Below are 24,055 nucleotides of genomic sequence, written 5' to 3' on the forward strand. Positions count from 1 at the left end.
ATGTATTTTAGATCCAAAGCAGTTATCTATGATGGCTAGGATGGCTAGCAGGTACTAACTCGCTTACATATTTAATTCAACCAATACACACAATAGAAAAAATAAAAGGCTCATTATACATTTATTTTGAAACGTGTGTAACATAAAACTTTACCTCATGGAACATCCTAAATGTGGCTTAGTCCGAAAACAGTGAGTGCTTCTCAATGTCAAGGCGCCTGGCCCAGCAAGGCGATGTAATGCTAGGCCAGGCGCCTTGCTTACGAGGACACTGTCCTTCCTTGGTGAAAGAAAATGGTTAAATTGAACAGACTTGCCTCACATGACCGCAACTTCTGCGGTCATGTTAGGAAAGCAAGTCTGTTCAGTTTAACCCCAACCCTGTATGTCTTTAGGTTTAGCTTATCATAAAACACAGTAAGTGAATGAATCATACTAGCAATGTGAGTGAAAAGTCCTCAAAATCACTCAATAGTAATCCCAATTTTGCTTGATGACCTAAATAGTCATACTGACTGCAAGTGAAAATAATGAGTAACATAATGCTAGTTGGATCCATTCACTCAGTGTTCTATGCTAAGCTAAAGTAGTACAACCAGGTCAGGCGAATGACTAGGCTGGTTGCAAATCGTTTTTCCCCAGTTATCTAACTCTGGCAAATATGTCAACAGACAAAATTTCACCTTTGAGTGGAATATCCCTTTAAGAATGCAAAGGCATTGGAACTATTTTATTGCTTAAGTTTTAAAATTTTTCTAGAACTGATCTAATTAAGGTCCCTCTATTTGTGTGTCCCATGGGAAAATATTTAAAATTCAGAATAATCTTTAAAACCACATTTCCCTACATGGCTTGAAGACTTTAAGGGTCTGACTCTAATTTTGTGCAACAATATCCATTTCCTCTTGACAGTTTTACGCAGAGCAGGCGCCACACAGGGATACAGGTCACTGAATGTTCTCAAAACAAATCACGCTCAACACTCAATCACTCATAGGTGCACACACTAATTCGTGTTTCCACACAGCATGGTCTGATTACAGAAACTTGAACTGTAGACATTTAGTTAAAACCTTTTAAAGAGAAATATTAATTGTGGAGTTTTTCTTCATCAAGTTGCAGGAACAACATTTCTCATTGCTCTGGAGTCCATCTTACACTGACATTGTTACTAGGGGTGTAATGGTACAGCTATGAAGGGGCTCCGGGGACTGGGGTAGCCCACCCGCATGGCCAACTGGCTTCCGTGCGAGGCTGTGGGTGTTTCTCAATGCCAAGGAACCTTGCCTTGATGTCTTGGCCCCGCCCTGTTGCCTAGGAGATAAGTCATCGGGAACCGCCAAGACATGTTCCAATGTTCATGTTCTACCGAGGCGTGTGTTTTCCATTTGTTAGCCGTTTAGCTAGCTGAGCGAGGATACACGGGAGGTATCTTGTAGCCTAGCCTTGATCAAAAATTACCCAGAAGACACAGTGTTATTTTCAAATGGACGGCGGATCAGAAGCTGGCAGATATTTTGAGGACAATTTTCAAGTTTAAAAGTAAGTCAACTAATTTCAAATGTTTGTTTTAGATCCAAAGAAGTTATCTATTGTTGGTTAGTTGCTTAGTAGTTGCAGTTTCGATGGCGGGTAGTAACTCACTTAAATTTTTAATTTAATAAACATAAACACAATTTAAAAAGTAAGTCTCATTATATTTATTTAATATTGATTTAGTCCTTTATTTAAAGAGAGGGCATTGCATATTTATGAACAGCAATACAACTGTAAATATGCCAGATTGTAGGGCTAATTTCCATCTGCAGTCCTCTGTCAGGTTAATGATAAAAGAGGGCAGATAAAAGGACAAAAACAGTTAGGAACATATTTTACAAAAAAGACAAGAGTAAAAGCAAATAAAAGCATCATCTTTGATTGCATATTTGAGTTTCCTGTAGCCACAGTTTCAGTTGTCTTTTGAAAGTAACAAAACTTGAGCTCTCTCTCACTTGAGTAGGAATGCTGTTCCAAAAAGTCGAGCTCTGGAATGACAGAACATTTTGAGAAGATGCCGTTCGCCCAAGAGGGAGCTCACAGTCACCTCCAACTGTAGCTCAAGTTACTCTGGAAGAGTCCCTATGTGACTTTTGAATAATAAAATCATTCAGTGGTGGAGGGGCTAGACCATGAATGACTTTATAGACCAGGCAAGCAGATTTAAGATGTTTAAATTTTGGAAACTCTGTAGAGAATATTTATCCAGAATTGGACAGTGATGATACAACATTGGCTTTTTGTCCAGGATTTTCATTGCCCTTTTATAGCAGGACTCAACAGGTTTGATAATAGAAGAGGCAGTAAATGACCAGTTGGTGATGCAATCGCCAATGTGTGACCGTATCATTGAATGTAAAAATGTGACTGCTGCTTTATCTGTCAGGGCCGCTCTTATATGTTTAAAATTACGCAAATCATAATTTACAGTTTTGATAATATTTTGCACATTTTCTAAACGATGATTTTGAGTCCAACCATACCCCAAGGTATTTGATTTGTTCAACATTTTGTATTTCTTCTCCTTTCAGATACACCTTTGCTGGTGTCAGTCTTGGTGTTGGTTTGGAGAATAACATGCACACAGTTTTCTTGATGTTGAGACAAAGACACGAGTCCTCTAGCCATTTCTGGAGGTCATTTAAAGCAGTTGAAAGTTGTTGAGCTGCCTCTTGAGGACTTTTGGAGTGTGTAAAAATGACTGTGTCATCAGCATACATAATGGTATATACATTTCGACATACGTTTGGCAAGTCATTAACATAGAGTGAAAGCAGCAATGGTCCCAAAATTGACCCTTAGGGGACACCTGCTGGAGTATAAAGGTATGGTGAATTACTGTCACCTACCTGTACACATTGCCTTCTGTCAGATAGATATGATTGGAGCCATTTAACTGTGTGATCCATAAAATTAAATGCTGCAAGTCTTGAGATGAGTTTAAAATGGTTTACTGTGTCAAATGCTCTTTTAAAATCAACGCAAATATTTCTGTCCAAGTATGATTTAACCTTTTCAATAAAAACACAGACAGCTGTCTCTGAGTAGTGACAGAGAAAGCCAAACTGCATAGGATGAAGGGACTGATCACCACTGCTCAACTGTTGTAAAATAGATTTAGCCACCCATTTCTCTGCAACTTTTGAAATATGAGGCAACATGCTGGTCGGCCTGTAATTGTCAGGGTCTGTTTTGTCTCCTGATTTGTAGATGGTAATCACATTTGCCACTTTCCACTCTTGTGAAACAACTGTCTGTGTAATTGACAAATTAATTAAATGAATTATAGGTTGTAAAAGACCAGTTTTGTTGCGCTTCAAAAAGTTGGTATCAAAACTAAAGACATCCCTTTGAATTTCTTAAGGTGGAAATTATGTTCGAGACTTCTAATGCTGTAATACTATTGATATCAATCAGTTTACTGATGAAGATGAGATGCCAGTATTTGGATCACTGTCTAATGTTTCATTACCTGAGTTTTGCAGGGTGCCATTTGGATTTGTGAAAGTTTGTGAGATCTCATATATTACATTTAGAAAATGTTCATTTAAACCGGATGCAAGAGCAAATGGTTCAGATACCAATTTGTTATAAAATTTAAGTTCAAGTTCTTTGTTTGTTGTGTTGTCTAGGTTGTCCAGTGAGTTTACTAATATTTTCCCAAATTAGTTTCCCATTTCCGTTTGCCTTTTCAATCATCATCATAAAAAATTGGTCCTTGCCACTCAAACTTGTGTTGCCTTATTTCTAACTGACGTAAAATTTAATCTATCAGTGTTAAGGCCAGATTTTGAATTTTTAAGGAGTTTGTCTCTATGTGCCATTACATGTTATCCTAGTTGGGTCTTTAATAAGTTGTGTAAGATTAAAATGATCTATAATCTCTTTATGCTTTTTCCTATCACTTTTACTTTCCCAGTTTATGTTGAGATCCCCCATGAGGATAACTTCCTTATTGAAATCACAACATTTTAAGAGAGATTTGAGTTGGTCATAGAAATGTACTTTTGCAGAAGGTGGATAATATAGACAAATTACAGTGAAGCACATTTCTACAGAAAGTGAAATATTAACTCCAACACACTCAATTGTAATGATCTGAGTACTTTTTATAGTATCCTTAACATACAGTAAAACACTGCCCCCTTTTCCCTCCAGTCTCTCTTCTATAAACATTGTAACCCCCTAGTGTTACAACAGCTTCTGGAGATGATGGCTTAAGCTATGTTTCAGTTAATCCTATTAATTCTATGTTCAAGCTGATAAGAAGGTGTTCCAATTGCTCTGTTTTTGGGCCCATGCTACGTATATTCAAATGACCACCCAGCAACCCTTTATTTTTACATTGCGGATCCCATATTGTTCTAGCTTAATTCAGAGTCTGAAATAGCTTAAAAGTCCGGTGTTTTTTCAACACTGGGTTTCTTGGTTTACAGATTTGCATTACACTTTACTGTGGCTTACTGGTGTTGATCATATTGTAGTTCAGTTGTTGCAGAGATGATGTTGGTTCAGGCAGCAGCGGTGGGAGTCTAGCCGATAGAGATGGCAGTCTCTCCAGCAGTGGTGATTCTGGCAGCGGCTTTGTTAATCCAGGTAGCAGCAATGGCGGTCCAACCATTAGGGTGAGAGGTAGAAACCTCTCCAGCAGCGATGGTAGCCCAGGCCATGACAATGTAGGCCTTGCCAGCATGGGTGAAAGCCCAGTTGTCCGTGGCGCCAGTACCGGTAGCAGAGATGGCAGAGGTGGAGATCCAGCTGTCAGAGGTGGTGGCCCAGCTAGTAATGGTAGAGGCCCGAGCCACAGTGGTGAAGGCCCCAGAGAAGATGAGAGCTCATCCTGCGAGGGTGGAACCCCAGCTAACCATGACATCAGCCTAGGTGGTAGTGGTCGAGGTCTGGGCAGAAATGGTGGAGGCCCAAGTAATGGAGATGAATTCACAGCTAATTGTGGCATTTTCTCAGCAAGCAGAGGTAGAGGCCCAGCTAGCATTGGGAGTGGTCCAACTAGCTGAGGGGCTAATCCAGTAACTGGTAGAGGCCCAGGATTTGATTGAACATCTCCAGCCAAAATAAGTATTAGAAAATAATGAAAATAGCCCTTTAGAGGTCTATTTGTGGTCTCCTGCCTCAGCTCATCTGGGGGTAGTCTGGCGTGGCCATAGTCCAGCACTGTTGTAAACAGCAAATGCTGACTCCATTTGCTTGGGTGATGGATTTGATTTATCTTTTTCCTTGGCAGAGCAGAGCTCAGGAGAAGATAATAGGTTATCCACAATATGAAGCAGGATGCTGATGGAGTAATCCAAGGTCTTTTTCTTTCTTTTTTTGGATTGTTTTTCAAGTTTTTTTGGCAAACATGTAGGACTTGCCAAACCATGTGTCTGCACCACAGCAGCCATCTTGGTTATCTTGGTTATATTAATTTATGTTAAAATGGTGTAAAAAAACCTTAATGTCCTTCAGTAATATATATGTGTATATATGTGTGTGTGTGTATATATATATATATATATATATATATATATATATATATATATATATATTAATACGTATAAAATATAACGTTGTCTCCCGTGCGTGTCACGTGACGTTACGTGACCACCGTGGGCCGTTTTCTTTGACCAGAGAAGGACAGTGGCCGTAAGCAAGGTGCCTGGCCTCGCAAGACATCGCCTCGCAAGGCCAGGCACCTTGACATTGAGAAATACCCATGTGGTAGTGGTGCTGGTCGCCTGTGGAGATCTAATATGGACCGGGACTGTTAAATAACAAGCAGAGCCTCAGACCGCTATGATCGTAGCTGGGCGCCATGGCCTTTTACATCAGCTCATGCTCCACGGTCGGAGATCAGCAGGACATTGTCGACGGTCCCTTCTCGACACGGTCCTGAGAGCCCAGGACCATCGACAACTTCTTTAACTAATATATTTAGTCACATTTTAGATTATTTTATTGAGTAATTTTTTATGTTGCAAAGTGTGATGTAGTGCTGAACAAATTTTTCTGTTTAAGTTCTAATAATTACAACTGGGTTTTGTTGGTTAATTAAATAAAATGGTTTTTGGGTTAGAACTAGATCATTGTGCTGAACTAACTTTTTGGTTAAGTTGTAATCATTACAGTTAGGTTCTAGTTTTATATAAAATAAAATGAGTATTCTGGTTGGAATTAAATAATTTTTTCTTAATCTCAGTCTTTAACTAATATATTTAGTTACATTTTAGATGGTTTTATTTGGTGGTTCGTAGCATTCCAAAAATCTCTTTTTTCAGTGAAGGTGCATCTACAGTTGACTAGACAGATAGGGTTTGTAAAGTCATTTTTTAAATGCTTGACTGTTTAATGTGTTGTACAAACCTGCTTCGCCAATCCAAAAGGTTGACCAAAACATACTTTACTTGGCTGCTGAGAAAACATTTGAGTGGAATGGGACAACCTTTTTGAGACGTTGTCAAGGTGTAAATTTGGGCCTAAATTAATTGCTTTATTCCACTTCACTGTTTGCTGTCCACACAAATAATACTCTCAGATTATTTAGGCCTAAGCCGTGGAACCAGGCAGGGATGCCAAATGTTGCCTCATATATTTTCAGTTGCTATCGAGCCTTTAGCTATTGGTATTTGGGGTAATCCAGATATTAGACTCATCTTGGGTCTGGGATCTACACATGAAGTTTCTCTTTAATCCAAAGGGGTTCGAATGAAGGCAACATGACATCCTTGGTTCCTGGAAGACGGAGCTTTGTAAATTGTGACTGGAATATGGGAGAGTTGTGCTTATAAACTGTAGTTGTCTGTTGTTTCTTTTTTTTTCTTTTTTTTGTTGTCTGTTGTTTCTTAATCAACTGAAACTACAAATGAACTCCTCCATTCCTCCCTACACCCTGATGAGTCGTTGATGTTGTTAAAGACCTTGTATTAGAATGTTTTTTGATTAGTCGGGTGTGACCTAGACTGAAACTGTTTTGGAATTGAGTTTAAAGCTGGAAAGGTGAAACCCGAGGCCTCCTCCTTTGTTTAATGTTGGTCTTTCTCATTTGACATAGATGGCTTCCTTTACTCCCCTCTCAAACCATCTATCTTCTCTGTCCAGATTGTGTCCATTGTAATCTTCAAAGTGTATCCCTTGTCCTTCTGATAAGTGGACTGCAAAGTCTTGACCTAAAGAGGTGAGGCTCCTCTGTTTGTGTGCTTTGTTGTACACATTCTGGACGTAGAAGACAGATTTGTGTTTTTACCACCCAACCACTCCTGCATGCACACAAAGATGTCTACAAAGATCATCCTACAGCTATACCACAAAACCAGCTGACAGCACAAGTCTGAGCCAATAGCCAATAGCAATGGCTGATTCATATAAATATTGTAATTGACATTTTTATTGAACTTTTTCATTGAACAGCAAAGATCCTTTGATTTACACCTATATCTGGTCAGTAACAAGTGAGATGAGTAAAAAATAAACAAATAACAGTAACACTCACAAAAATAAAAATAACAAACATTGATCTTTGAATGGTGCATTTATCATCCCTTTAATTAATATAGTGTGGGTTCTTTAGAGCAATACTTTTTTGTCATTCATTCGTTTATACATTATTTGTTTATACATTCTCTTACATGCAAGTTTAGAAATCCTATAGTAACATCGTATCCCCCCCCCCCCCCCCAAAAAAAAAACATCACCAGATTCCAGCTTGTTCAACATATCGCAGCCACCTTTTCCAAATGAAGGTGAAATTTGGAAAATCCAGGTTAATTGCATAGGTTAGCCTTTCCATACTATAGATATCCCTTGTCACTTCAATCCATTCATCCACTTCTGGGTGTGACTGTAAAACACCACGGCTTTAGCCAGTCTTTGTGTCTATTACAGTCACAGAAAAAAACATTAATCCAACAGGAACTTCACTTTTTTCTCCTCAAACTCCTGCAAGCTTCGTCTCTTTTTCTTTTCTCCCATTTGTACACCCCTTTTTCTCATCAACAACTCCAGCAGACACACTGATTGCACACTCATTAATCCATTCATAGAGGGTTAGGGTTGACGCACAACAACCCAACAAACCATGCACCTGTTTGGTTTCCTTAACCCTCCCACTGTCCTAATGAGGAAAGTTGACCATTGAGCAGGGTTGATGGTTTATCCCTTGGGTCCATATGGCAGGGGAGAGGAGTGAGCACCACATCACCCCTGCCACGTGGACCTCAAGGGATAAACCATCAATCCTGCTCAATGGTCAACTTTCCTCGCGGGGTCACCCATCAAGACAGTGGGAGGGTTATACCAGCTTGTTCAAGTGAGAGTTAGCAGACAGGAGGGGCTGGTGGCTGGAAAATTAAATTGTGTCAGTAAATCTTTATGCTAAGCTTGAGTAGGGTTTTAGTCAGGAGGCCCCTGGTCTTGTCTCTTAAGATATATATAAAATCCAGTGTTTTCTTAAATTTGTTATTGAATCATGTCCCATCCAGGAGCATGGATCCTGACAACAGGACTGCGAGAAGGCATCAGTAGGTGTGTTGGAGAGGCAGTCAGAGATCATGCTGCGGCTGCAGCTTCTTCATATTCCAACAGGGTGGTGGCATTGGGCATCGCTTCATGGGGCCTGGTGCACAAGAGAAGACAACTCGTCAACTCTAAGGTTGGACAGAAACTTGCACATTTATTTTTTTTTACTTTTGTAATGGAATAGCTTCTTAACAAAGAGACCACCTTTTCCAAGAGCACAGTTTGATTTCCCAATTTTTAGTCCCTGCTCCATTGAGGTTCCTGGCAAGGCTGGGTTGAGCCAGCATCTCGACTATGGCTGCTGATTGGCTAGGGGGCAAAGTCACTGGTTGCTCCAAAGTTTCCTTCCTGCTGCTTCACCCACCTGCCTATGAGGGGTGCCCCTACTTTCTGCCACGAAGCTGGCGGGGAACTCAACTACACTCAGATGAGCTGAGCCATCCCATCCCAGCCACTTCACACTCATTAAAATGAATACAAATTATTTTTATATAAAAGAAGAAAAGTGTAGATTATGCTGCATATTCAATGCAAAACCCTGGAATAAACTAACCCTGATTCTGCCTTTTACAGGGCAGCTTTCCTGCTAAATACAATGTGCAGAACTCATCTCAGGATTCCTCCTGTTGCCTGGACAACAACTACAGGGCCTTCCTGCTGGTGGATGATGGGACCGTGGGCCGCAGAGGAAGAGAGACTGCATTCAAAGCTAAACTGGAGAACTACATCTCCCATCAGCGCACGGGTGAGGAATATTCACACAGTTGTGCCCAATAATCTCATTGCTCATGCATGTAACCTTGGAGTCCAACCAAGAGTGTGACATATTTATAGAGACAGATCAGTCAATGGAGCATATAAGAAGTAAAGCCCAAATAAATACCCAAGTCTAAATTGTTCAAAGTTGATGCCAAAGCCGTTTCCAACAACCGCCTTTATGCCGTCGTAGCTCAGCTGTCATCGTAAAGAAAAAAAAACACTCTGCTTTAATGGTGCTAAGCTCCCCTAACATCTGTCAGCAAACAGTGTTGTGATTGTCCCAGCCTACACTTAGCCCAGCCAATGGTAGACCTGCTGAGGTCGCAGTGGGGTAGGGTTGGGCATCGAGCATAGATTGGAACCGGGATCAACCGTTAGTTTTTCCCAGAATCATTCAAAGTTTTTTATTTCGATTCCTAGTTTTGATTCCTAGTATGCTTATGTAAGAGGAATCCAGGGCCGATCTCCGTGAAAAATAAACGTGATCTGCAAATTGTGATCCACGCTTTTCAGAGCTGACCACACCAGCTGTCTGTGTGCAGCACTGAGTCCCCCCCCCCACCCCCCACCCAGATGTAAAGAAACGTGTCTGCCGAACTTTTACTCCATAATGTTAACTTTAACTCCTGCAGCGTAGAGGAAACTTGTTAAAATACGTCACACGGTTGATTTAAATGAAGCTTTAAAGAACAAACTCTGGATGGTGTGAGGTGAGTTTGCCTCACTGCAGAAATAAAAACACACACACAGAGCATCAGCAGTCAGACGCAGCCACTCACCAACACTCGTGTGTGTGTGTGTGTGTGTGTGTGTGTGTGTGTGTGTGTGTGTGTGAGCGTGTGTGTGTGAGCGTGAGCGTCAGAAGGCTGAACAATAGAATAATTAAAGTCATCATGCTAGAGCAGCTTTCTCTGGTGGACCACACCAGCTTCTGCCACAATAAATAGATAATAATAATAATAATAATAATAATAATAATAATAATAATAATAATAATAAATCACACACAAAGTTGTGAACATTTTAATTTCCTTTCTGAACTATTTCTGTTGAGAGTTTTAATGTTTAAAATCTGTTAGATTGTTACTGACAGCAGCTACATTTAAGTTTCATTTTCTGTTCTGACTGAAGCTGCTGCAGCATGGAGGTGTAGTTCTCAGTCATCCTGGACATGATCATCCTGAGAGTTTTAGCTGAAAACAGCTGGACGTTTCTGGATATGTTAGAGACATTTCGCCTCTCATCCCAAAGGCTTCTTCCAGACTTTGGTTGTGGTCAGAAACAAACACACTGGTTGTGCTGCAAGTCTTTTTCTTTTTTTCTCCAAAACATGTTTTGTCTAATTGAAGGTGATATTATTGTTCATAGAATTTAAATTCATGTTGAAGTTAAGATTATTTCATCAAGTAGGACCTGTGGTTAGCTGGCTCATGTAAAACATGGAATGTCTTGAAAGAATTGGAATCGGGAATCGATAGAAACCGGAATCGAAACGAGAAATTGGAATCCGAATCGTTCAAAATCAAACAATGTCCAACCCTACAGTGGGGCGTGGCTAGACTAAGCTCCAGCAAAATCTTTTCTACTTCCACGGTTTGTCTGTATTTCTAGGCTAGAGGTTTACCCCAAAGATGGGAGAAAGCACTGAGTGTGTTTTCCCTTAAATAGTTGACCTACTGTGCCACATGTAACTATATTCCTTTGGTCCAAGAAAGTGAACATAAAAATAATGCTTTGGGTGTCATTTTAAACAGGCAGTGGCAGCATCGATGTTCCTGTCATTTGCATGCTGATATCAGGAGAGGCAAGCAGACTTGAGGTAGAGTTACAGACAGAAAGAAAATTGTGTGATTTGGGTTTTAGAATAAACTTTTTGATTTACCACTGAATTATTGATGTCCTGACTTTTCCCAGAGAGTGGATCTTTCTCTGAAGAAATCCATTCCCTGGCTGGTGCTGGCTGGTTCAGGTGGCACTGCAGACTTCCTGAGTGATCTCTTGAACAACCTGTCTTCAGCCTCTACCAAGGGTGATGGTGAGGCCAGTACCAATGTGGATTTGAAAGAGAAAGTGACAGAACAAGTGAAGAAATACTTTCCTGCCGAACAGGCGACGGACAAACTCGTTGAAAAGGTGGGTACTGCAGAAACCGTGTATTTTTCTGAGATGTTCTTCTAAACAAGAAGTGACTACAAATTGAAATTAAAAACTAGTGCTTCCTCTTTGTCTTCCATTTATGGACAAATTTACTGTCCATAAAATGTTAATAGTGGTCTTAGAGTTATAAGTGGGCACACACTCATTATTTCACTCAACTTGCCAGATAGATCCTTAGCTTGTCCATCCACACTATCACTATATAAAATACTGGCGCTATATACATACAGGCCATTTGCTATTTCTGCTGAGTGGCGGGACTCAACTTCAGGGATAGAGTAAGAAGATTTGTAGTTTGGGAGGTCAATAAATGCAAGCCGGTAGTTTGAGGATTTTTTTATGGATACCCTCATGATGTGAGACGTTTCAGACGTCTTACTGGGAGGAGATTTTAGGGCAGACCCACGTCTTGCTGAAAGAATTAGATCTCACTAAAAAACCTGGGAACACCTCCAGAGGAACTGGAGGAGGTATCAGAGTAGAAGGAGGTCTGGGTAACTCTGCTCAAGGTAGTGCCATTATGACCTAATTCTGGAAAACCTCAGGGGTGACTTAAGTAGGATGGGATAAATAAATGAAAATGGGGATGAAAAGATTTAAGTATTAAAACTGAAAATGGGTTTGGCGTGTGCATGCATTATGTTTTTTTAACCTGAATGTACCGGATTAAACAAAGGCTCAATTAGAGTTGAGTGCTATGTAAGTTGGGTGGTAGCCAAAGGCGGGGGCCTTGGTGGTCTCACCCTCAGCTACAGAAAATCAATCATCAGGACTCCTCGCCCTCGGGCTGAGATAATTTCCAGAAAGACTGAAGGAAGACAAATGCAAGAGAAGCACATCAAGAAAGCTCTCCAAAACTGCAAATACCCTGACTGGGCTTTTGGGAAATCGACAAAGAATTCTGGAAAAGCATCCACAGCAGCAACCAGCAAAGAAAAGGACAAAAGGCGCAAAGGCACCACCATCCCATTCGTGGCAGGAGTCTCAGAGAAACTTAGAAGAATCTTCTCCAAACACAACATCTCAGTAAATGTCAAACCCAACAACATCCTCAGACAGAAACTGGTCCATCCAAAAGACAAAACGCCCACAGAAGCTCAGTGGCGTCGTTTATGCAGTCCAGTGTAGTGAGGACTGTCCAGATCTTTACATTTACAGTTTTAATGTCATTCAAAAGAAGATAGGTATTTATACACCTCTCATCAGTTTTTATAGTCTAACTGTCCGTAACATCGAGTTTTGTGCTCTTATCTCTAAAGATTTCAGTTTTTCCTGTGTTCTATCTTCTGTCTCTAGGCTCTAAGCATCTACGAGAACAGAGATTTGATCACAGTCTACCACGGCGAGCAGGAAAGCCCAACGGATTTTGACACAGTGTTACTCAAAGCATTGGTAGGAGGTGAGTTAAAGTTTTAGCTTAAATAGATTAGAACAGTAAATCCCTTTATTGTCCCACAGTGCGAAAACTTTAGTGTCACAGCAACAATCCAGCTTCCAGTCACCTACAGCAGGGGCATTCAATTCTGGTCCCGGAGGGCCAGTATCCAGCACATTTAATGGTTCCTCTGCTCCAATAGGCTTGATTCAATGGTTGAATCACCTGTGCAGCAGCTCATCAGGCTCTGCAGAAGCCCGTTAATCACCTGCTGATTGAAATCAGGTGTGTTTTTGGCCTGTGGGATGAAGCCGGAGTACCCGGAGAGAACCCATGCAGGGATAACATGCCAACGCCTTGCAGAAAGACCCCAGGATCTTTTTGCTGCAAGGCAGCAGCGCTAACCACTGCACTGCTGTGCAGCCCAGTTAGGAAAACAAATTGGCTTAAAACATTTTTTCAAGCCTGTTAAAGTTCTAATTTAGTATAGCTATAATTACTGTATGTTGATTAAAACAAAGAACAAACCAAAATATTAAAGTGTTTCTCAAGTAAAAAAAACCTCCACCAATAACATGTTTCGGACCGAAAGCAACTATTGACCCACCACACTTCCCTGGGTCCTCCATTCATACGCACTTGTGTACTTAACAACAGAACACCACTGGTTTGAGAGGTTCACTGCTCAATAATATCAGAGAAAGAGAAACAATCGGCTATACCACGTCAACTTTAGTATATCCCCAAAAGTAAAACACCACTTGAAGTCATGGGCAACAAAAGACTTTTGGACGTAGAAAATGGCGACTAGTGTTTAGCGCTCCCTCATGTCCTCTGGCAATGTGGGTTACCAGTTCTGATGGAAGCGGATCCCGGGAAGATACCCGAGGAGAGGAGTGAGTGTTCCGTGACCGTGTTTGCATTAAAAACTAGCTTGTTTGCGGATTTGCTATAACAGCTTTAAATGGTCTCTCAGTCAAAGTTGAATTGCTCAAAAAATGGACATTTGCATCATATTCGAATTGTCTGAGTTTTACCTTGTAAAGCATATGCACATTTTATATATACCAAAGTAGTCCTTTCTCATTTTGGTTTTTTAGCAAGTAAGCACCGTGGATCAGTCGATTCCAGCCCCTACTATGAACAGCTGAAGCTAGCTGTCACATGGAACAGGGTGGACATAGCAAAGAGTGAACTCTTTAATGGAGACATCCAGTGGAAGGTGAGGACATGCAGACAATCTAAAGTAGACACGTAATGTAGATTTGGTTATCAGTTAAAGTGGCAGGGATGCAGTAGTTTATACCCCTGAACAACAGCAGAACTGGTGTTAAATAAATAATCCTGTCTAACAATTACCCCGTCTTCTAATTAAACAGCATGAAGATTTGGAAGAATCCATGACTGATGTCCTGATCAATGACAAGCCCCAGTTTGTCCGTCTTTTTACTGAAAATGGCTTTAACATCCACGACTATCTGAGCTATGGTCGGCTGGAGGAGCTTTACTGTTCTGTAGCTAAAGGAACGCTGCTATACCAGCTACTTCAGGACCATCTGGTGTTACGGCTTGGACCTACAACATCTATATCTATGTCAGCATCAGCTACTAATGTGCAAGAGTCACTCTCCAAAAGGACAACAGAGAAACCATCAAGTGAACCAAAGAGAAAGATCACTCTTTTTGAGGTGACATTTCCCCCTTATGTATAAAACTTTCTGTTGGCCGTTTTTGCTCATTTGAAATGATGTAAAACAAAAGGAACAACTCCTGATGGCTAAACTTTTAGTTTTTTTTAAATACATTTTTTAGGTTTCAGAAGTCCTGGAATCATTAACGGGTGACGTCTGTCAGCCCTTCTACTATGATGTTTTGAACTTAAAGGATATTGTATCCCAGAGGAAAGCGCTTAAGGTATTATACTGTAAAATGACAACAATCATATTTTTGTTCTTTTAATTTTTAACTTATGACCATAATCACTTCACTCTTTACGTTTTTCTCTGCTCCTCTCAGCGTGCAAGTAAACTGCTGCTTGGAGACTGTGCATATAGAAATGAAAGCTGCCAGTCCCCCTGGGCTTCACTCTTCATCTGGGCTGTCCTGCAGAACCGTTGTGAGATGGCGACTTTCTTCTGGGAGATGGTAAAAACTCTGAGACAGAAAACATGGAGTTGTTTTGATTAAATAATTTATTGAATTACTTTTTGTTTATAAAACAGAACAAAACATGTAGTTTAACAATTACAGAGTAAAAACATCAAATGGAACAAGGTACATCCAAAAATAATACTAAAGAACACAAGAGACATGAAGCAAACTTTGTCAAAAACAGCTTGTTGATTATTGGCATGAATGTGACACATCATGTGGACTAAAGGTGTCTTCAGTCAGATCACGAAGGGGTGTGAAATTCCATACTATGTGATAGTTAATAGTAGGTACTTTTCCTGATCATGCTGATACACAGAGGTGTGACCAAGTCACTGCTTTTCAAGTCACAAGTCTTTCCAGTCAAGTCTCAAGTAAAGTCCAAGTCCAATTCGAGTCCAAAGTCAATGATGTGGAAGTCCAAGTCCTTGACTTTGAATTTTTAAGTCATAATCAAGTCATCTGTCCAACTTCAATTTAATGATAATGATAATAAATAAATTCCAGAAATAAAGCTTCTTTAAGCCTAATTTATTTGCTCAAACAACAAGAAGAAGAAAAGATCTTTTCTGTAGCGCCTCTCGAGATAAAAATCACGAGGCGCTTCACAAAAACAAAAAATTTTAAAATATAAAAAATAATTTAGAAAATGATTAAAAATATGTTTTAAATGAGCAAAAATAGACAATTGTGATTCAAAAATGTAAAGAAAGAGAGAGACTAAATAGGAAAGAGGGAAATCAGTGGATCCTGAGGAAGGTGCATTGTGTGGCGCAGTTGTTTTAACACTGTTGCCTCGCAGCATGAAGGTTGCAGGTTTGAAACTCGGCTGCTGCCTTTCTGCGTGGAGTTGCGTGTTCTCCCCATGCATGCGTGGGTTTCCTCTGGGTACTCCGGTTTCCCCCACAGATCACAACATGCCCTATAGGTTATAAATTGTAAGTCGCTTTGGATAAAAGCGTCTGCCAAATAAATAAACAAACATAAACATAAGGTGGAATAGGTGGGGAGAGCAGAGTAAGGAGAGGGTGATGAAGGTCACATAAAACCAGCCTGAACAAGTGAGTTTTCAGCTGCTTTTTAAAGGAGTCCACTGATCTCAGGCTGAGGGGGAGAGAGTTCCAGAGTCTGGGAGCCACAGCAGCAAATGATCTGTCACCTTTGGTCTTTAGCCTGGTGCTGCACAACCAGTAGGCTTTGATCACTGGACCTCAGGGACCTGCTGGGGGTGTAGGGACTGAGAAGATCAAGCAGGAAGTGCAACTGAAATTGATTTTAAACAAAGTGCGGCTCCATTTAGCTGTACAAGATCAAACCCAAAACGAAGAATGATTTATGATTTTTGTCCATGTCGAGCCACTTTTGTGCTAAAATATCAAACGTGCTCAAGTCAACAGATACGAGTCGTTTTGTCGCAAGTCATTGGCGTTCAAGTCCGAGTCAAGTTGTAAGTCTTTATAGATTTTATCAAGTCAAGTCAGAAGTCATTAAAATAATGACTCGAGTCCAAGTCATGTGACTCGAGTCCACACCTCTGTTGATAAAACAACTAAAACAATATAATGACAACTCCAGCTAAGAATAAATACCTTTTAAATGTGAGTTTGTATGTAAGGAAACATGCACACATCAACTACTCTTAAGAAGAGAATATACCAAATGCATAAATTGTTTAACCTAATTTATCAGTTTGCCTTACTCTTCTGTTGTGTTTGCCAGGCAGGTAAATGGTGTGGCTGCAGACTACTGGTTGTAGACGTAATACACGTTTTATGAACTGATACGATTAGAGGAACAAAAGGCTATCTACTTCCCTCTTAAACATGGTCCTATGATAATATTTAAATTTCTCTTTGAGTTGTCACCCCTGCCTTGTTTGTTTGTTCTTAGAGAAGTGAATCTGTGCTGACTGCTCTGAGTGGATGTAAGATGCTGAGGGAGCTGTCCAGGCTGGAGACTGAGAATGAAACCAAACTCTCCATGAAAGAGCTGGCCCAGAAGTTTGAGAATCTGGCACACGGTGAGAAGAGTAACTAGATTTTCAACTCTTGGGATGACGATAATCATAAAAATGTGGAAAAATAAAGATTTTATTTTAAAGATCTGTAAAACAACATTGTTATGAGTTGAATAAAAACTAGTGTTTTCATTTTCTTTTGATTCTTTAGGTAAACATTTATCATGCTCTGAATAAACTCTACTTGGCTTTACAATAAAAAAAACTCAAAGTTAGCATGTAGTTTAATAGAGATTAGTCCTGATCATGGGAAGGTTTATATGCACTAAAACTGGCGTCCTAAGTAGACGTCTGTAGTAATGTATGCAAAAGAACTAAAAGTTTCTAACAGATTTATCTTGTTTGCTTTGTTTCCCTTCAGATGTCTTCAGCTCTTGCTACAGCAGCGATGAAAATCGCTCGTTTGATCTGCTGATTAGAAAATCATCTTTCTGGGGAGGAACCACCTGCCTTCAGATGGGCGTGGGAGCTGATGCACGGCTTTTCTTCAGCCATGATGGAGTACAGGTGTGTTGCACAGCAGCATATGCTGCCAGATACAAAATAAATACTTTCATGATCTTTAGTCCACTCAAGTGTACACATTTGATTTATTTAATGTCCTGAATGTATGTGTTAACTTTGTAAATGCAATTTTTGCAAATGTGCTAAATTTGAACCCGATTATTTCGGTAATCATTCCTGCCTACTTCAAACAGACTAAGTTGATGACTTTTATACACTTTTTTTTCCTTTAAGTTATCTTACATGGTAGCAAAGTCAGCCTTAAAGAATGGAGTTAGCATGTTCTCTCCACACATGTGTGGATTTTCTCTGGGCACTGCAAACCAAAATCATGCATTTCTGGTTAATTTGTATGTTGCGTTGAATAAAAGCATCTGAAATGTGCCTAAACACAAGTAGTATGGTCTAGGCGAGCTAATAAATATGTCCTAGAGAGCAAAGTGTGTGCCTGTATCTATTAAAGGGAACAGAAGGTTAACTGCTTTTTGAAAGTTATGAAGATAAAGATGAGCCAAGACTCATGATGATCTCTTTGTCCTCCAGGCTCTGCTGTCCCAGATCTGGTGGGGGGACATGGACAGGAACACACATGTGTGGAAGCTCCTGCTCACTTTCTTCTGTCCGTTCCTTTGCTACACCAGCCTCATCTCCTTCAGGTCAAACCTACAGAATCATTAGGTTCTAAATGTTTTCTAAATGTTTTACAGTTTGCAGAAATAATTATGTAAAATGTGTCATACAGATTGCCAAATGACCAGCTTGAAGAGGAGGAGACGTCTCAAGAAGACGGTCCATCTGACAGTCATTATGGGACGACTGTCTTCTCTTTCTCGGCCATCAAGCAAATGTAAATCTATAAGGCTTTTTCTGCTGTGTTCTGCATGGAGTTAGCATGTTCTCTCTGTGCATGTGTGGGTTTTCTCAGGGTACTTGTGATTTTTGTACAGTGCAGTTTGACCGATGCTTTTGTCTAAAGTGAGTCACACATGAGGATGTAAAAATGCAGTTAGTACTAAGGCTGATAAAAAAAAAACTACCTCTAGAAAAGAACATTATTCAGGCTATGACAGAAGTGACAGCCCTTGGTTTGGCTGGTACAAGTAATAGGATACATACTGTAATAGTTTTGAATTACTCTAATAACTAAAATTCTCTTGTTGCTCTAGTGAAGATGAAGCAGATGAAGTTTGTACTCCCACTTCTGCTACCATCAAAGGTCAGTTCTGTTTAAGAGGTCTGCTCTGAAGCATAATAAGAGTAAACATCATTTATTGTTACAACATCTGTTTTTACTTTTACTTTTGTACAGGCTTCCCTGAACTTTACAGAACTCCACCACGTCCGTTCATCATCTCCCGTTGGCGCCAGTTCTGGTTTGCACCAGTCACTTCATTTTTGGGCAACGTCCTGATGTACTTCCTTTTTCTGGTGTTTTATGCGTACGTGCTGTTGATGGACTTCAAGCCTCCGCCACCCTCTGGTCCGTCCATCTCAGAGTACGTGCTGTACTTCTGGGTGTTCACCTTTGTGTGCGAGGAGATCAGAGAGGTGAATCAACTTTTAATCTTGCGCTTAAAGAAATACGGAAAGTTAGTTTACTGAAGAACCATGAAATTGAAACCAAGGCATGTACTAAACAGGGGTTTCAGGGTTAATGCTACAGCCGTAATTGCCCATGAACACACCCAGCATGAAGTATAGAGCTTTATTACATTTATAACAATCACATACAGTGGGATGCGAAAGTTTAGACAGCCTGGATAAGCTTCATAATTTTTGTGTATGAATAATGGGTTGTTACAATAAAAAAAATTCTGAATATATCATATAGGAGACACACACAGCAATGTTTGAGAAGTGAAACAAAGTTTATAGGATTTATAGAAAGCGTGCATTAATGGTTTAAACTAAATTAGGCAGGTGTATACATTTGGGCACTGCTGTTATTTTATAGATTCCAACACCTTTGGAACTATTTATTGGAACTTTAAATTGGTTTGGTAAGCTCAGTGACCCTTGACCTCCATACACGGGTGAATCCAATTATGGGTATTTAAGCAGGGCAATTGTACGTTTCCCTCCTCTTTGAATAATCTCTGAAGAGCAGCAACATGAGGGTCTCAGAAAAACTCTCACATGAGGTGAAAACAAAGATTGTTCGCTATCATGGTTTAGGCGAAGGATACAGAAAGCTGTCTCAGATATTTCAGCTGTCTGTTTCCACAGTTAGGAGCATATTGGGGAATAGAAGACCACAGGCACAGTTCAAGTTGAGGCTGGAAGTGGCAGACCAAGAAAAATATCAGATAAACAGAAGAGAAGAATGGTGAGAACAGTCAGTGAACCCACAGACCAGCACTAAAGACCTACATCATCTTGCTTCAGATGGACCTACTCTGCATCGTTCAACTATTACACTTTACACAAGGAGATGCTGTATGTGAGAGTGATGCAGAGAAAGCTTTTTCTCCACCCACAGCACAAGCAGAGCTGCTTGACGTATGCTGAAGCACATTTGGACAAGCCAGCTTCATTGGGGCTGTGGTCAGTGCAGGGACTGGGAATCTTGTTAAAGTTGAGGGGAGCATGGATTCCTCTCAATACCAGCAGATTCTGGAGACCAATGTCCAGGAATCCGTGACAAAGCTGAAGCTTCACAGGGGTGGATCTGTCACCAAGACAACGACCCTAAACACTACTCCACATCTAAGCCCTTCATGCAGAGGAACAAGTAGAAAGCTCTGGAATGGCCATCTTAGTCCCCAGACCTGAATATTATTGATCTGTGGTGTGAGTTAGAGCTGTCCATGCTCAGAAGTCATCAAACCTGAATGAAGTAGAGATGTTTAGTAAAGAAGAATGGTCCAAAATACCTTCAACCAGAATCCAGACTCTCAGTGGAAGCTATAGGAAACATTTAGAGGCTGTTATTTCCGCAAAAGGAGGATCCACTAAATATTAAGTTATTTCTTTTTTGTGGTGCCCAAATTTATGCACCTGCTTAATTTTGTTTAAACAATTATTGCACATTTTCTGTAAATCCTATAAACTTTATTTTCACTTCTCAAATATCACTGTGTGTGTCCTATAACTGAATTTTTTATCATAACAACCAACAATTAATTTATATATATATATATATATATATATATATATATATATATATATATATATATATATATATATATATATATATATAATATAACTTTTTTTCTGTTGAAGATTTTCTTTATAGAAGGATCATCTTGGCGTCAAAACATCAGAGTCTATTTTCAGGATGTGTGGAATAAATTTGACCTCATCGCCATCATATTATTCATCACAGGATTGATCAGCAGGTATGAACATTAAATATCTCAAAGATAATCAGTGTTTTCTTTTTTCTAATATCTTAACAAAAAATACTCTTTGAATCTATGCCTATTTATAGATAGGACATATTAAAACAAATAATACAAAACAAACAACATTTTTTAAAACTGGTGGAATGAAAATGAAACGAGGGCTTTCACTCAATTTCTCTGTTTTGTTTTTGTCTAATTTGAAGCATTTGAAAAGCTGCACATCTTGTCAGGAAATGCTCACACTGTTCTCCCCAGCCACTCTTTTCTTCCCCTCCTGAGAAATTCAGAGACTGATTCTTGGACAGGATTCGTATTCAGCAAGTCCCTTGCTGGACTTGCCTGGAGAACATCCAGAGGGATGAAATCAGAGGGAATCCATAAAAGATTTTTGTCAATGCTCAACCAGCTGCTTTTTTGGTTGTGGCTTGATTTTGCCAACAACCTCAACATCAGCTAAAAAAAGACAAGATGCAGTCCTAAAGCACCAGATAAACAATGGTCTTTGAGCACTACTAACAAAATGACAGCCAAAGGGTAACCCTAACACTAGACACACAACATGTGTTAATGCAAACATGGATCAAATGGGGGCCAAATCACCTGCAGCACCTCCCACAAATTCCCCTTCTGTGGAAGAACACTAAAGCTTGTTCTCTCCTTGACATAACACAGGGTCATGATTAGGACCGCAGGTTTATAATTCTGACAAAAAGCAGATTGTTTCTTTGACAGTCTATGAAAGCTTTCTTTTGACACCCTCAACACCCTCCTAGGAGGCTAAGCATTGTTTCCATTTAAATCTTAAGCAAATGTTCTAGTTTCCCTTTTTAAAATTGGGAAGCAGCCACTCTGTAGGAAGTATCTTGAATTTTCTCCATGAAACATGGAAGAGGTGTCGACCAAGACTCGCATTATCCAGAGCTGTCAGCTTTATGATTTTTGTGTTTGACCACTAGGTGGTAGTCTCACCATGTTGTTATACTTTCACATTTAATGGGGTTTTAGGATGTTTGAGCAGACCTATGAATATGGACGGGACGCCCTGTGTGTGGACTACATGGTCTTCACCCTTCGCCTCATTCACATTTTTGCCATTCACAAACAGCTGGGACCAAAAATTATCATTGTTGGCAAGATGGTGAGAAATGTCAAATACTTTTATGTTTCTACATCTTCTTGATGTCCAAGTTGTAATGATACAATACTGAATTCACCTGTTTAGGTTAAGGACATCTTCTTCTTCCTCTTCTTCCTGGGAGTGTGGCTCATGGCGTACGGAGTAGCCAATCAGGCTTTACTTTACTCCTATGACCCGAGCCTGAGTCGCATTTTTCGCAGAGTTTTCTACAGGCCGTACTTACACATCTATGGCCAGATTCCTGTGGAGGAGGTTGATGGTACAAGGGATTTTTAATGGCATTTTATTGAATTATTATTTTACATTCAATGCATTTTAAGGTTTACATCAGTGACATTAAAGGTTTTCTCTTCAGTTGGGAAGGACTGGGATCGGGAGTGCACAGACAACACAACATTGATTGATGAGGGTGCAGAGCCATGCAGGTCTCTGTACAATAACTGGCTGGTGGTTATTCTGCTGGTCATTTATCTGATAGTTACCAACATCCTGCTCATCAACCTGCTCATTGCCATGTTTAGGTAGGTCAACCCCAACCCTGGCTACACTGACTTGCTAAACCTTAAAAATGTAAATTTTGTTTAATTATGAAATTTCCACACAGCTACACCTTCAGTGAAGTGCAGGGTAACAGCGACATCTACTGGAAGTTCCAGCGCTACAACGTGATAGTCCAGTATCATACTCGTCCATCGCTGGCTCCTCCCTTCATCATCCTCTCACACATCAACTTGTTTATCAAGAGGAAAATCCGAAAAGTTCCTTCTGTCAAGATCTACCACTTTGGTCAGCATCTGTACTTGAGCTTTATTTTTTCTGAAGGATTCTAATCGGTCCATTACTGCTTTTCCTTCCAAATAATTTTGAGCAAAACATTAGATTTCTCCTTACTGGTTGGGTTTCTGTCATTAAATAAACACCTCAGATATGAACGTTAATATTAATAAAATACACTATTTCTACCAGTCTTGCACTTAGACCAAAAAGAATCAAACAGGTTAACGACGTGGGAAACCATCCAGAAAGAGGACGTCCTGGCTGCACAAAACAAAATCCAGAAAAGTAGTGACTCAGAGAGACTCAAACGGATATCTGACAAGTGAGTCACACTGTCCATAGCACAAGACTTTGATGTACTATTACTTCAACTCTGATGTTATATTTGTTTTCTCAGAATGGATGGAGTTGTGAAACATTTCACTGAAAGCAGAGATATTGATCTCAGACTTGGGGCTCTGGAAACGGAGGTAAACACTTGAAGGTCAACTGGTAAATGTGTATTTGTTTAAATTTTAGTTTTGTGTATCTACCAATTTCAAGCTAATATCACAGAAATCATGCTCCACTCACAAAATATGTAAATTAACAAACTTTAAAGTGACTTTTTTGCATTGAGTAAAGGATAATTCTAGCAGGTTCTGAAAGAAAGAAAATGTTCAGTATTTACATTTAGAAATATAAAACCCCCCAGTTTTCACTCAGCTTGATTAAAAAAGCAACAAATCCACAATAAATTACACTTCTTTTAGCTTACCTTACCTGAAGACTTCTTTATGACAGGTCCCCTTTCATCTGATTTGCCAGTTCGATGCTCAGATATGGTGCATTGTGGGATTTGTGCTTTACACAACCCCAATTCCAGTTAGGTGGGACGTAAAAAACGTAAACAAGAACAGAATTCAAGGATTGTCAATTACTTCTCAACTTATACTTCACTGAATAAACTACAAAGACTATATATCTAATGCCCAGATAGGTTAACTTTATTGTTCTTTTTAACAACATCTTCACTTATTTTGAATTTGATGCCTGAAACATGTTCCAGAAAAGCTGGGACTGGGGCATGTTTACCACTGTGACTTTGGGAACTGAGGTTACAAGCTGTTGAAGATGTCTAAGTAGATTTCTTTCCCATTCTTGCTTAATGTACAACTTCAGTTGCTCAACAGTCTGTTGTCTCCATAATCCACCACACAATTTCAATGGGAAACAGGTCTGGACTGCAGGCAGGCCAGTCTGGTACCCACACTCTAACTACAAAAGCTGTTGTCAGTGTTCAGCAT

General features: G+C 39.9%; 1 protein-coding gene across 1 annotated transcript in view; it reads left to right on the forward strand.

Moving 5' to 3' along the window:
- Positions 1-24,055, forward strand: part of LOC107387988 (transient receptor potential cation channel subfamily M member 4) — a 39,184-nt gene that overhangs the window by 2,521 nt on the left and 12,608 nt on the right. The window contains exons 5-26 of the mRNA XM_015963290.3: positions 8,511-8,680; positions 9,121-9,292; positions 11,061-11,125; positions 11,221-11,439; positions 12,760-12,862; positions 13,939-14,060; positions 14,218-14,526; positions 14,651-14,752; positions 14,855-14,983; positions 16,880-17,009; positions 17,368-17,513; positions 18,054-18,166; positions 18,253-18,357; positions 18,677-18,726; positions 18,820-19,058; positions 20,733-20,848; positions 21,860-21,992; positions 22,077-22,251; positions 22,348-22,513; positions 22,597-22,778; positions 22,959-23,091; positions 23,167-23,239. Of these exons, the coding sequence (XP_015818776.3) occupies positions 8,511-8,680; positions 9,121-9,292; positions 11,061-11,125; positions 11,221-11,439; positions 12,760-12,862; positions 13,939-14,060; positions 14,218-14,526; positions 14,651-14,752; positions 14,855-14,983; positions 16,880-17,009; positions 17,368-17,513; positions 18,054-18,166; positions 18,253-18,357; positions 18,677-18,726; positions 18,820-19,058; positions 20,733-20,848; positions 21,860-21,992; positions 22,077-22,251; positions 22,348-22,513; positions 22,597-22,778; positions 22,959-23,091; positions 23,167-23,239 (3,152 nt within the window). The remainder of the gene's footprint in view (positions 1-8,510; positions 8,681-9,120; positions 9,293-11,060; positions 11,126-11,220; positions 11,440-12,759; positions 12,863-13,938; positions 14,061-14,217; positions 14,527-14,650; positions 14,753-14,854; positions 14,984-16,879; positions 17,010-17,367; positions 17,514-18,053; positions 18,167-18,252; positions 18,358-18,676; positions 18,727-18,819; positions 19,059-20,732; positions 20,849-21,859; positions 21,993-22,076; positions 22,252-22,347; positions 22,514-22,596; positions 22,779-22,958; positions 23,092-23,166; positions 23,240-24,055) is intronic.

Source organism: Nothobranchius furzeri, chromosome 16, assembly GCF_043380555.1.
Source record: "Nothobranchius furzeri strain GRZ-AD chromosome 16, NfurGRZ-RIMD1, whole genome shotgun sequence".
Classification (NCBI taxonomy): Eukaryota; Metazoa; Chordata; class Actinopteri; order Cyprinodontiformes; family Nothobranchiidae; genus Nothobranchius; species Nothobranchius furzeri.